The 12,434-nt window shown below is 41.5% G+C and overlaps 1 protein-coding gene across 1 annotated transcript in view; it reads left to right on the forward strand.

Moving 5' to 3' along the window:
- The window catches only part of Slc2a13 (solute carrier family 2 member 13), a 266,862-nt gene that overhangs the window by 249,171 nt on the left and 5,257 nt on the right, over positions 1-12,434 (forward strand). The window contains exons 8-9 of the mRNA XM_005067125.4: positions 9,261-9,382; positions 9,496-9,648. Coding sequence (XP_005067182.1) covers positions 9,261-9,382; positions 9,496-9,648 — 275 coding nt within the window. The remainder of the gene's footprint in view (positions 1-9,260; positions 9,383-9,495; positions 9,649-12,434) is intronic.

Consider the following 12,434-nt stretch of genomic DNA (forward strand, 5'->3'; position numbering starts at 1 on the left):
TCAGTGCCTTGCGCTTTCCTGACAGCCACTCAAGGATGATAAGGAATGACAGGGTCTCTCTGCCCTGTTCAGCCTGGTAGAAAAAGCAGTGCTGGCAAGCACACACTTCCTCTTAAAATACGCAAAGCACTGTAGTAAGAAAAATAGCAAGTCGAGGTTTTCAGAAAAATATCCATCATTTGTAAGCATCCACTCCCTCCCTGGGAGCCTTTCTACCTGAAGCCTTTATTTTTGTCTTTTTCTCTGCTCTCTCTTAGCTTCATCTCCTTCTTTATTATTTTGTTACAGGTCGATAACTCAACGTCTTTTGTCTCAGGTGGGAAGTTAAGGTGGAGAATATTGATCTAGGGTTTTTTGTCGGTAGATGTCAACAGCTGCTTTCTGCTCACAAGCTTGCAAAGATACATGTCTCATTCATTGTTCAGTGACCACTCTGCTCCACAGAGAGCAAGAAAATAAAACCACTATTCTTTTGGGAGACAATCACCAATGGCATGTGTGCATGTGCGTGTGTGTGTGTCTGTATCTGTGTGTGTGTGTGTGTGTGTGTGCAATCTTTATCCATTTATGCTTTAATTCCTGTGTCTGCAGACTTATTCTTCTACTGCAGGAGCCCTGCTTCCTACCCCACCTCCATTCCCTGGCAACTCTGCCTTTTCATGCTGACCCCGCTTAGCTCTTCCCACCAGTCTTCTCATACTTCCCTTCTAGCCCATCTGTATTCCTTTGTGTAAGCCACCTAGCCACACACACATAAAAAAAAACACTTTCCACCAGAGATCTTCAGTGACACACTGGGCTTCAGGCACATAGGCAATTTTCACTAACCTTCCTGTCCTCCTTTCTATCTCTCCAGACTTACTGTTAGTCCTGTAGCAGCCTACCTGCAGGGTCCCCTCCTCCCACCCTACCTCAATTTCCTAGGAACTCTGCCTCTTGCTGAGAATCCAGGATCTCCCTCCTCTTCTCTGTGGTCCCTCTGAGCCTTTTCTTGTATCCTAAGTCCGTTCCTTTGTGTCACCCACAGAATACAGAGGGGACAATAGCAACCAAAGAATGGTACACCCACCCAACAATGATAAGACCAGATACCTACAGCAAGGAATACCTCAAACATCAAAACACCAGATGCCTAGATCCCAGCTCAAAAACACAAACATGAGCAGCCAAGACAATATGCCTCCTCTGGAAAAACAATAACCCTATTGCAACAGGCCCTGAGGTATGCAATGTAGCTCAAGCATACAAGACAAGGACTTCAAAATAGGCTTCATTATTATGTAATAAGAACAAATCCCTTAACAACGTCTGTGAAAGCACAAACAGTGCAATTTCAAAACATGAAAATAGGACATCTCAAAGCATGAAAGTGGAAATAGGATCATCAAGAATACTTAAACTAAAATAAAACTGAAAATGAAAAACTTAGGATGTCAAGCATAACCCTCGGAAGTAAGCCTTACTACCAGAATGCAAAAATTGCAAGAAAGAATTTCAATTCTTGAAGACAAGGTAGAAGAAATACCTCGGTCAAAAAAAACACAAATCCAGTCACAAAATATCCATCAACTCTGGGACATTATGGAAAAACCAAACCTACAAATAATAGGGCTAGAGTGAAGAGAAGAAACTCAGGTCAAAGGCACAGAAAAATATCTTTTAGCAAAATTATAAAAGAAAATTTCCCCAATCTAAAGAAGGAGGTGTCTATTAAAATACAAGAAGCAGACAGAACACAACATAGAGCCAGAAAAGAAATTTCCCATGACACATAGTAATCAAAACACTAAATGTGCAGAACAAAGAAAGGATATTAAAGACTGTAAAGAAGAAATACCAAGTCACACATAAATGCAGGCTATTAGAATAGCAGCAGACTTCTGGATGGAGACTCTAAAAGCCAGAATGGCCTGTACAGGTGTTCTACAAACTCTGAGAGTCTGCAGATGTCAGCCCAAACAACTATACCCAAGAAAACTATCACTCACAGTTGATGGAGATAGAGAAATATTTCATGATTAAAGCAAATGTAAGCAATTATTACTAACCAGTTCAGGTCCACACCTGGCACTAGAAGCAAAACTTCATTCTAAAAAGGTTAGCCACACCCAAGAAGACACAAGTAATAAATAAACATACAACAGTATACCAAAATATGGAGGAAGCCAGCCTGTAAGAACAAATTAATAGGAATCAATAACATTGGTAATTGATGACTCACAGTATTAATGGTCATAATTTCCCAGTAAAAGTACACGACTTGCAGGTTGGATTAGAAAACAGTATCCATCTTTCTGTTGTATCTAAGAACACTACCATCAAGGACAGACACCACTGCAGAGTAAAAAGATGGAAAAACCAAGTAAATGATCCCCCAGAGGCAAGCAAGTATGGCTTTTTAATATCTGAAAAAAATAGACTTCAAAACTAATCAGAAGAGATAAGGAAAGACATTACATACTCATTAAAGGAAAGATTCACCAAGATGATATTGCAATTCCAAACATCTATACACACCACATGATGGCACCCAAGTTCATAAAAGAAATACTACTACAGCTAAAATCATGTATTGATCATCACACTGTGATAGTGGGTGATTTTAATACCTCACTCTCACCAATGAACAGTACATTCAGACAAAAATAAACTAAACGGAGAAATGCTAGAGATGAATAGCATCGTAAATCAAATGGCAAATGGCTCTAACAGACATCTGCAGAATATTCCATGAGTATACCTTCTTTCCAGAAGAAACTTCTGAAAAATTAACCCTATATTAGGACACAATGCAAGTACCAACAGAAATAGGAAAATTAAAATAATTTAATCTGACCACCATGGATTAAAGCTGGATATCAACAACAACAGAAAAATAAGAAAATATGTAAACTCATGGAAGCTGAACAACTCACTGCTGATGAAAAATTGAACAAGTCATAAATCAAGAAGGAAAAAATAACTGTCTAGAGAAGGAAAATGAAAATCCAACATACCCAGACTTACAGAATACAATGGAGGCAGATCAAAGAGGCAAGGTAACCAAACTGGAAATGTTAAAAATATGAATTTCTTAATATATTACTAAACAATTCTTCTTCAAGTTAACAGAAGTTTTAAACACAATCTTCAACTTCATGTGGAAACACAAAATACTCAGGATAACCAAAACCTGAATAATAAAAGACCTGGAGGAATCACCATCCTAGATTTTAAGTTGTACTGCAAAGCAATAGTAATAAAAACAGAATGGTACTGGCATAAAACAGACACAGCCATCTATGTAAAAAAATTAAACACCCAGATATAGAGCCTCAGATCTGTGCAAACCTCATTTTTGACAAAGAAACCAAAACTATACACTGGAGAAAAGACAGCCTCTTCAATAAATGGTGCCCATCAAATTAATGGCTTCATAAAGAAAGAAGATACATACATGTCACCCTGTGCAGAACTCAACTCTATATAGATCAAGGACCTCCACATAAGACCAGACACCCCGAGTCTGATAGAAGACAATGTATGGAATAAGCTTGAAACCATTGGAATGAAGAAATAAGTTTATAAACAGGACACCAATACCACAGACACTAAGAACAACAATTAGTAAATGGGACCTCACAAAACTGAAAAGCTTCTGTATGGCAAAGTGGCAGCCCACAGACTGGAAAAAGACATTCCCAATTGTACACATGATAAAGGGTTAGTATATAAAATATATAAAGAATTAAAAGCACTGAAAACGAAGAAAACAAGTAATCCAGTTACAAATAGGGCACAGGACTAAGCAGAGAGTTCTCAAAAGACGAAACACAAATGATTGAGAAACAATTAAATGTTCAATATCATTAGTCATCAGGGAAATGAAAATTAAAAGTACTCTGAGACTTCATCTTACCCCAATCAGAATGGCCAAGATCAGTAAGACAAATGACAGTTCTTGTTGGCTAGGATGCAGTGGAAAGGGAGTAGTTATTCATTGCTGATAGAAGAGCAAGCTTGTACAGCCACTTTGGAAATCAATGTGGTGGTTCCTCAGGAAGCTGGGAATCTGTCTACCTCAAGGTCCAGCTCTACCACTCTTGGGCATACACCCAAAGGACTCTACATCCTAACAGAGATATACTTGCTCCTCCATGTTCATTACTTCTCTAGTCCTAATAACCATAATTTGAAACTGCCTATCTGTTCATTAACTGATGCATGAAAATGTGGCAAGTTCACAGGTAAATCGATGGAGTTAGAAAAAAAAAAACATTCTGAGCAAGGTAATCCAGACCGTAAACCCCAATATCTCTTCTATGTAGATATTCGCTTCTGAGCCTTTGTTATGCATGCTGTAATCAGAATAGTCACTGAGGTTAGGTACCCAGTAAGGGCCTGGATAAGGAGAGGCTCGAACAAGAAAAGACAAATAGAATACAGTGTTATGGAGAAACAAAGGAGAAACTGGAATAGGAGGATTTCTAAATAGTGAAGGGTAGGAGAGAAAAGTAAAGGAAGGAATGTTTGGAGGGATGACTAACAGTAGAAACCTTTTGACAAACTAGTGCCACCAAGAAGTGTACTAGCATTCATGGTTCTGGGAAGTACTGGGTACACGATAGGGGGAGAAAAATAATAATTAGTATTACCTAGCTACAAACCCTGTGACCTCTAACAGCAACCTGCCCGTCAGACAGACTGGCACCATAATGGCATAATATTACAAGAGAATCAACCAATTTTTGATTGAACTTAAGGCTCACTCCATGATATGGAACCCATATCTGACACTGCTAAAGTTTCCAAAAACCTAAGAATATATAGATCACAACGCTAGGGGGAAACCTGTTATTCTGCTAAAGGAACAACATATCAATAAAAGGACTGACTCCCAATGACGTACAACTCTCCTCATAGATCAGTGCCTCACTCAACCCACATCAGAGAAGCGTCTTCTTGTGGTACATTAGAATTAACACAGAAGCCCAAAGCTGTATAGCTAGCGAAGAGCAAGAAATTTGGAGCACTAACTTATAAGTGGATTTTTGTAATTGAATCCTTCTCTTCCTGGCTCGGGAAGTTGTGTAGAAGAGGAGGCAGAAAGGCTGCAGGAGCCAGAAGTGATGGATGACTCCAAGGAAGCAGTGTCTTCCAGATATAATAGGACTGGTGCACATATTAACTCCCAGAGACTGGTAACACAAACAAGCCCTATAAAGATGCAAGCCAGACACAGTCTCTACAGATTTAAACCAGCACTGAGAGGGGGGAAATGGACATGGGCTACCACCCTAACCAGGAAGGTGTTTGTAATTGATACCTGTTGGCAAAGGGAAAATCAGTTTCCTTCAATGGATTCTCTCTAGATAAATCAACCACACTTCAGGGTAGGCACCATGCCTAGGATTAATTGGCCAATATAAAACAAACTCAGTGGTATGTTTGTGGACTTTAGTTTCATTCTGCCTTTGTTTTGGCACTATTTGTCTTGCTTATATGTTGTGGTGGTTTGAATGAGAATAGCTCCTATCATTGGATCATACGTTTGAATGCTTGGTACCCAGCTAATGGAACTGTTTGTGAGGGATTAGAAGGTGTGGCCTTGTTGGAGGAAGTGTGTCATGGAGTGGACTTTGGGGTTTCAAAAGCCCATGCCATGCTCAGCCCCCTCCCCTCTCTGTCTTTGCCTGCTGGCTACAACTCAGAATGGAAAGCTCTCAGCTACTGCTCTAGTGCCATGCATGTCTTCTTCCTGCCATGGTGATCCTTTCATTTGTAAGTGTTGCCTTGATCGTGGTGACTTCACAGTAATAGAACAGTAACTAAGGCAGAAGTTGGTATAAGGGACTGGGGTATTGCTGTGACAGGCCCGACCAGGCTATTGTGTGGGAGAGTATGGAAGACTTTGGGATTTCGTACTGGAAAAACAATTGAAAGCATTAAGCGTGGTTTTAATGAGCCACTCTAGTAGGAGCCTGGAAGACAGCAATGCTAAGGGCAACAAGAGGTTTCAGAGGGAAAGAATATTACCAAGTAGCCTTTAGCCCTTCTTGTGATGTTTTGGTGAAGAATGTGGCTCCTTTTTGTCCTTGTCTGAAAAAAATCTGCCTGAGGCTAAATCGAAGAGTTTTGAATTAATGCCGTTGGCAGAGGGGATTTCAGGACAGCCTACTATTAACTGTGTCACATGGTTATTAGTGATCACTCTTCAATAATGAAAAGGAGCAAGCAGGACAAGGAGAAATACAAAATATACAGTGTGAGGAGAAAAAGAACATGAGAAAATACCGTGGTGGAGTCAAGAAGCTTTAAGAAAAGCCTAAGGCTAAATCGAATGAAGGAAGGTGGTACAGGACAAGATCCCAGGAGCTAATCCCGTGAAAGGGAAGGCCTGAGGGATTTCCTAGGCCTGAACAACAACAGAAAGCTTACAGAAATATAATTCTAGGAGGCAGCCAGTTTCCAGCCCCAGCAAGTGGCAGAATGTGGCAGCTCTGGCCATATGTTCTGGACTCAGAGACAAGAATGATACAACGAACGGATTGTGAATATCTTCCTTCTGGTTTTGGAAAGCCTCTGAGGCCAGCCACAAGGCAGGGGATATCCCAGCATGTAGGCCAGGAGAGGCCATGATGTGAAGCTGTGAAAGTAAAGGCTGGATTGTGTTAGAAGCTACAAGACATTGTAGATGTCAGAGCCTTGGGTTACCTGCCAGACAGGGTGTGGAACCAGCCCAAGAGAGAGAAAGGTCTGTTACAGTCAGGAAAGCTGGAGACTGAGGAGTTTGCCCTTTGGATATTTCCTCACTACACCGCCTTCCTACCCCTTGGGATTGTGGTTTATATTCTGTGACATTGTACATTGAAAGCATATGATCTAATTTTTTATTTTGATTTTATAGAGGGTTACAGTTAGGAGATTACAAGTCTCAGAAGAGGATTTGGACTTTTAAACAGTGTTAAAACTAAAAGATTCAAGTGCAAAAAAAAACTAAAAGATTATGGAGGGTTTTTTGAACATTGGATTGAACGCAGTGTTTGCATTGTGATATAGCTACAAGCCTATGGGATCCAGGGAGTGCTTGAAGGTCTGGGTCCCAATTAATATAACTGTTGCTAAGAATTAGGAGTTGTACCTCTTTGGACTTGGAAGAAGTGTGCCGCTGGGAGTAGGCTCTAAGATTTCAAAAGCCCATGACAGGCCCAGTCTCTGTCTCTGTCTCTGTCTCTGTCTCTGTCTCTCTCTCTCTCTCTCTCTCTCTCTCTCTCGTGCACAAACAGGCAGAAAAGTGATAATGAAATACACATAGTAAGTATACACAGGCACAAAACAAAACCCATACAAACACAAAATCAGAAACTATAATATACAAGAAAAAGACCAAGAAGACAAAAAATGTGAAAACAAAGCAATATGAGACAAAAGGTTTACAGAAATACCATTGAGTTCATTTTGTGCTGGCCATCCACTGCTGGGCATGGGAACTACCATTAAGTGTGGTCTGTACACCCAGTGAAACTCCATTGGAAAGAACTATTTTTTCCTTTATAAGTGGGTGCTCATTGGAGGTCACTTATTGATTAGGGATAGGATTCCATAGTGTGCAAATGTTAGTTTGTTGAGAGAGAGAGAACATGAAATTTGTGGCTAAGAGAAATGATACCACAGACCACTGTAGATTTAGGAGATAAGAAGCTTTAGGAAGAAAAGAGACTACATAACCACCTGGAATCTGAGCGGAGACTACACCAGAGCCTAAGCAGCCCTGATTCTGGAGTCTGGCAGAACTAACATGAGAGGGTGTGGCCATTTGGGTGGCAAAGGTCTTATGAGTGAAAGTCAGCAAGGAAGGCTCCAGTAGGAAGAAGCTAAAGATGGCAGGAAGAGAATACACTCCCAAGGAGGCATTTGGAGCATGGGGGAGCACAGAACCCCTGAAATTCCTAGGAAGTGTGAGAGGTTCCCCATGTGACCACAAGAGCTTACCACTAACTGTAAAGAACTTTCATGGGAAGTAAAAAAAACATGTCTGGGGAACTTCTGGGACTAGAGGAGAGTAGGAAATGTTAGTTGAGGCTTCAGGTGACAAAAACTGAACACTTCTGAAATATGTAGATAATGCAGCAGAGAAGAAAATAGAGTATACAGCGAGCATCTTAGGGGGTAGCAGGAATTCCTAGCGGCTCAGCAGCATGGTCTCACAGCTATGCCAGCTCCCAAGTGGTGAGATCCAGATGTTTTTCAGGTTGGTTGTATCTATAGGGATAATTGAGCTCAGTTTGACAACACTTTTTGTTGTTGTTGAACACGGAAGGAAACACGCTCAGCACTAGATGATGAGAAGCAAAGACAGGGCAGGAGGCTATTTACAATCAGTAACGATCATCCTTCATCTAGACAAGCCTGAAAATCCTCTCTATGATTTCACCCCCGTGTTACAGATGGAACTCTGCTTCTAAAAGCAGGGTCTTGAGCTGACTGTGTAGGCAAACATAATGGGTTGACATCTTGGTGAGGGCAAGTCAAAATAAGCTGAGTCTAGACATGAGACCATAGAGGAAGATTATCGCCCATGGATACAGGAGCAGGGAAACTATTTCCAAAGCCAAAGTGATGCTCTCCTTAAACTTAGGAAGCACAGTAGGGAGCCTATGCACAGTCAGCCTCAGTTAAGTAGTACGGAGCATGCTAGTTTAAGGGCAGAATTTCAATGAAAATATATTAGACACACTTTGGGAGCCACTTAGCTCAAAGTCACGGGGTGAGTATGTGAAAGATTACACTGATGGACAGAAATGCCTCTGGGCATGCTCAGCTTGCACCATTGAGTTTTAGCTGAAAAAATAAGAGGCTTTGAAGGTGAGTGAACACAGGAGCCTGTTCCTAAGGTGCCTGCCCTCTTAGTTGCACATAGCTGCATAGATAGCTACCCTTTCCATCACAGGTACCGATGCAGGACATTCTGGGTTGCTCTGTCTAATGCGGCTCCAAGTTAGAAATCGGGTCTCGTTGATGACATCTGGGTGAAAAAGAAATTGCTCAGCCGCTCTGAAATTGTGTCAGGCTCTAACTGTGTGCTTTTACATCTACATATACATCTCGTTCTCAGTTTAACGTGTTTGCAATATGTTCATGACATGAGATCTCAAATTTCTAAGAAAAATATGTTTACCTTTCTTTCCCAACCCTTAGAAGATTGAGGAATTCCCAAACACATCCAACACGATCACATTAATTTCTACAGCTACATCCTAAAGCACATATTTGTCTTTCAGGTGTGAAAATGAAACCACGTTCAAAACAGAAGATATCCACTGGGCTTACAGCTTCTGCCCCACCCCGTACTCCTGGATGGCACTCCTGGGCCTGGTTTTATATCTCATTTTCTTTGCACCTGGTGAGTGGACACTTATCACGTTTGCACTGCATTGTCCCCTCTTAGAAGAGGCAGTCTACTATACTTCATTCCACAGAGGATTTTTACTATAGTTTTAACTATCTACTTCTCAGGAATGGGACCAATGCCCTGGACGGTGAACTCTGAAATTTATCCTCTCTGGGCAAGAAGTACAGGAAATGCATGCTCAGCAGGAATCAACTGGATTTTCAACGTCCTCATTTCACTGACCTTCTTACACACAGCAGAGTATCTCACATACTGTGGTAAGAGCATGTGTCCTTTCGTTGTTTCTTGTGACACTCTGCCCGTAGGTACCCTGTAATTTGTCAGGGAGGCTGTGCCCTTCTATGTTGGCTCAACCCGAGTATCTCTGTAGCTTTCACCATCTCCAGGGGTTCTGGGAAATGTGTCTGAGAGAAGAGTTCTCTTTTCCTAAGTGTATTGTCTGCAAGTTCTTATGGGTACCGCCCACAATTCAAACCCCAAAGACTACCCCCACACACACCAGCCAGGATGGAAATCCTTACAGCGTAGCTCTCAGTTTAACAAGGAAGCAGAAAGAAAATGCCGAGACCATGAAGACAAGATTGATGAGATGTCCTGGGGGAGAGATGGAACCCCTCACCTAAGCAGCATTGGGGTGGGCCTGAAAATAGCTCCACCCTTTTGGGACACTGTGCCACTTGACTGTTCCAGCCAAGACAGCTTGGATCCCAGCACTTACCACTTCCAGAAATATGGATATGACAAAAACCTCCAAGACGAAAACTTGGAACGTCTAGAACAGCAGTTCTCAGCCTGTGGGTCATGACCATCAGAAAGCACATATTTCAGATGGTCTCAGGAAACCCCAACAATAAATTTATTTTCACTGCCCCTTCATAACTATAATTTTACCATTGAGCCGTGTCACAGTTCCCAAGACCATTGAACTATGTGTTTTGCAATGGTGATGACCAACAGGTTAAGAAACACTGATCTAGAAACATTTGTTTCCCTGGGAAGGAAATTCATGAGACATGATAAGCTGGTGGTGTGTTTAGAACATTCAGCTTTTTCTCTTTTAACAACTAAAAATGGTTCCAAAAACTCATGAGCTTGTTTGCATGACATGATGATGGATATTACTTGGCATTGCTGACTCTTGAGAATGCTTCAATACTCAAAGGTCTGTAATAGCCCAAGAAGCATTGTTTTGTTTTGCTTTGTTTTTTTAATAGAAACTTACATAATAAAAATCCATTCAGTAAAACTCTGACTAGCAAAGTTCTCTTTTGGGATGAAGTGAGATAGGAGGCGTCAGTGGGTACCAGGCTATTCTTGTCTGTGCTTTTACATAGTATGCATTTACATATGCCACATGGGCTTACGGAGATATAAGAACAAATGTGTACTGTAAGGAAAGGCGTGGACAGCATAGTATGGTTTAGTTACAGCCTGTGTCAGCTTTGTTGGGAGTATGCAGGCAGAAGCCAGCCTTCTTTCCTGTCAGTACACTGTCCCCCTTCATCCTACTAACAGTGGAGACATGTATCCAGTCTAGTTAGACTTTTGGTCTCATGTTTTAATCTATATGATAATGATTTATGAGCATATGTTTTTATATTCCTGATGAACAAGTTTATGTCCTGGTGGTATATTTCCTAGGGAATATCCATATTCTCTTTGATGTCAAGCCTTTTTTTTAAATTTTATTTATTTGTTGTTTTTGTTTTTTGTTTGAGACTGGGTTTCTCAGTGTAACAGCCCTGACAGTCCCAGAACTCGTTTTGTAGACCACGTTGGCCTCGAACACACAGAGATCTGCCTCCCTTGTGCTGGGATTAAAGGTGTGCACCAACACCCACCCAGCCTTTCTTCCCTTTTAAAAATTGTTTCATAGTATCTCAAGCTTTGCTTCCTTCCTAAGCGTCCCTACTTAGGGAGACTTCCATTGCTGGTTGTTCAGTGAAATCCTGTTACTGAAAACAGGATCGCAAGCCCAGAGCTTGTTCACATGTGCGGCCAACAGATCCTGGAGTGAGCAGTACATTAAAGTTATGCGGTATGGAAGTATTGAAGTGTAGTCATTGGTTGTTATTGTGTGTTTACTAAATATCTGTTGTAATCTGGAATTTAAGAGAGGGTTCCAATAATACTTCTCTCAGAAAGATGCGGAGGAATCCCTCTGAATTAACCATCTCATGGAAAGCAGTGGTTTGTTTCATTGTCATCCCAAGGAGAAATAATGAAGCAAATGAGTTACTTTGCTGGCAGTCTGCCACCCTCCCCGACAGCTTAACCATGGGCCTCACCAGGAGCACCCAAGTCAACAGCCAGTCTTCCTGCTTTGGTATCCTCAATTTGCTAGGGTTTTCTGTTCAGTGGAATTTTCTGGGTGTTGTTTGCCATTGAGAATTTGCATTTCATGGGGAAACTGGTTTTGGTGGCATTTGTTTCTTGGCATGTTTTGTTTTTTAGCGACATGGCTTCCTTTCCCCCAGGTTGGCCTTGAAGTTTGTGTAGTGAGGATGACTTTGAACTTCTGATCTTCATACTTCTACTTCCAGAGTCGGTGCCACCATGCCTGGTTCATACGGTGCTGGGGTTGAACCTAGGGCTTGAAGTACCCTAGGCTAGCACCCCACCAAGTGAGTTACATCTGAGCCCAAGAACCCATTGTCCGTGTAGGTCTTCCTCATCTGCCCGAGTGGCTGCAGCCCTTGGTACAGACAGGTTTTGTTACTTCTTGTTAGGCTGCTGTTGCACTTAGTAGAGACAGTGAGACAGGAAAGGATTCCATTTCTGTTGCTACTGCAGAATACAGGCCTTCCTTCCTCCCTCCCTCCCTTCCTGCTTTCCTTTCTTTCTTTCTTTTTCTCCATTTTACCCTTTTGTTCTCTTTTTATAGCCAAAATGTTTGCACTTTTCAAGGGTCAGCCTGTCAGTAACAGCCTTGTCATGAAAGCACCCCAGTTCATCAGTTGTGCTAATTTTACTTGATCTTTACGAGCAGCCTGTCCCTGGTCAGTTGCCAGAATTGGAGGATATTATCATATTTTACTATTTA

The sequence above is a fragment of the Mesocricetus auratus genome, unplaced genomic scaffold (assembly GCF_017639785.1).
Source record: "Mesocricetus auratus isolate SY011 unplaced genomic scaffold, BCM_Maur_2.0 Super-Scaffold_100010, whole genome shotgun sequence".
NCBI classification, from domain to species: domain Eukaryota; kingdom Metazoa; phylum Chordata; class Mammalia; order Rodentia; family Cricetidae; genus Mesocricetus; species Mesocricetus auratus.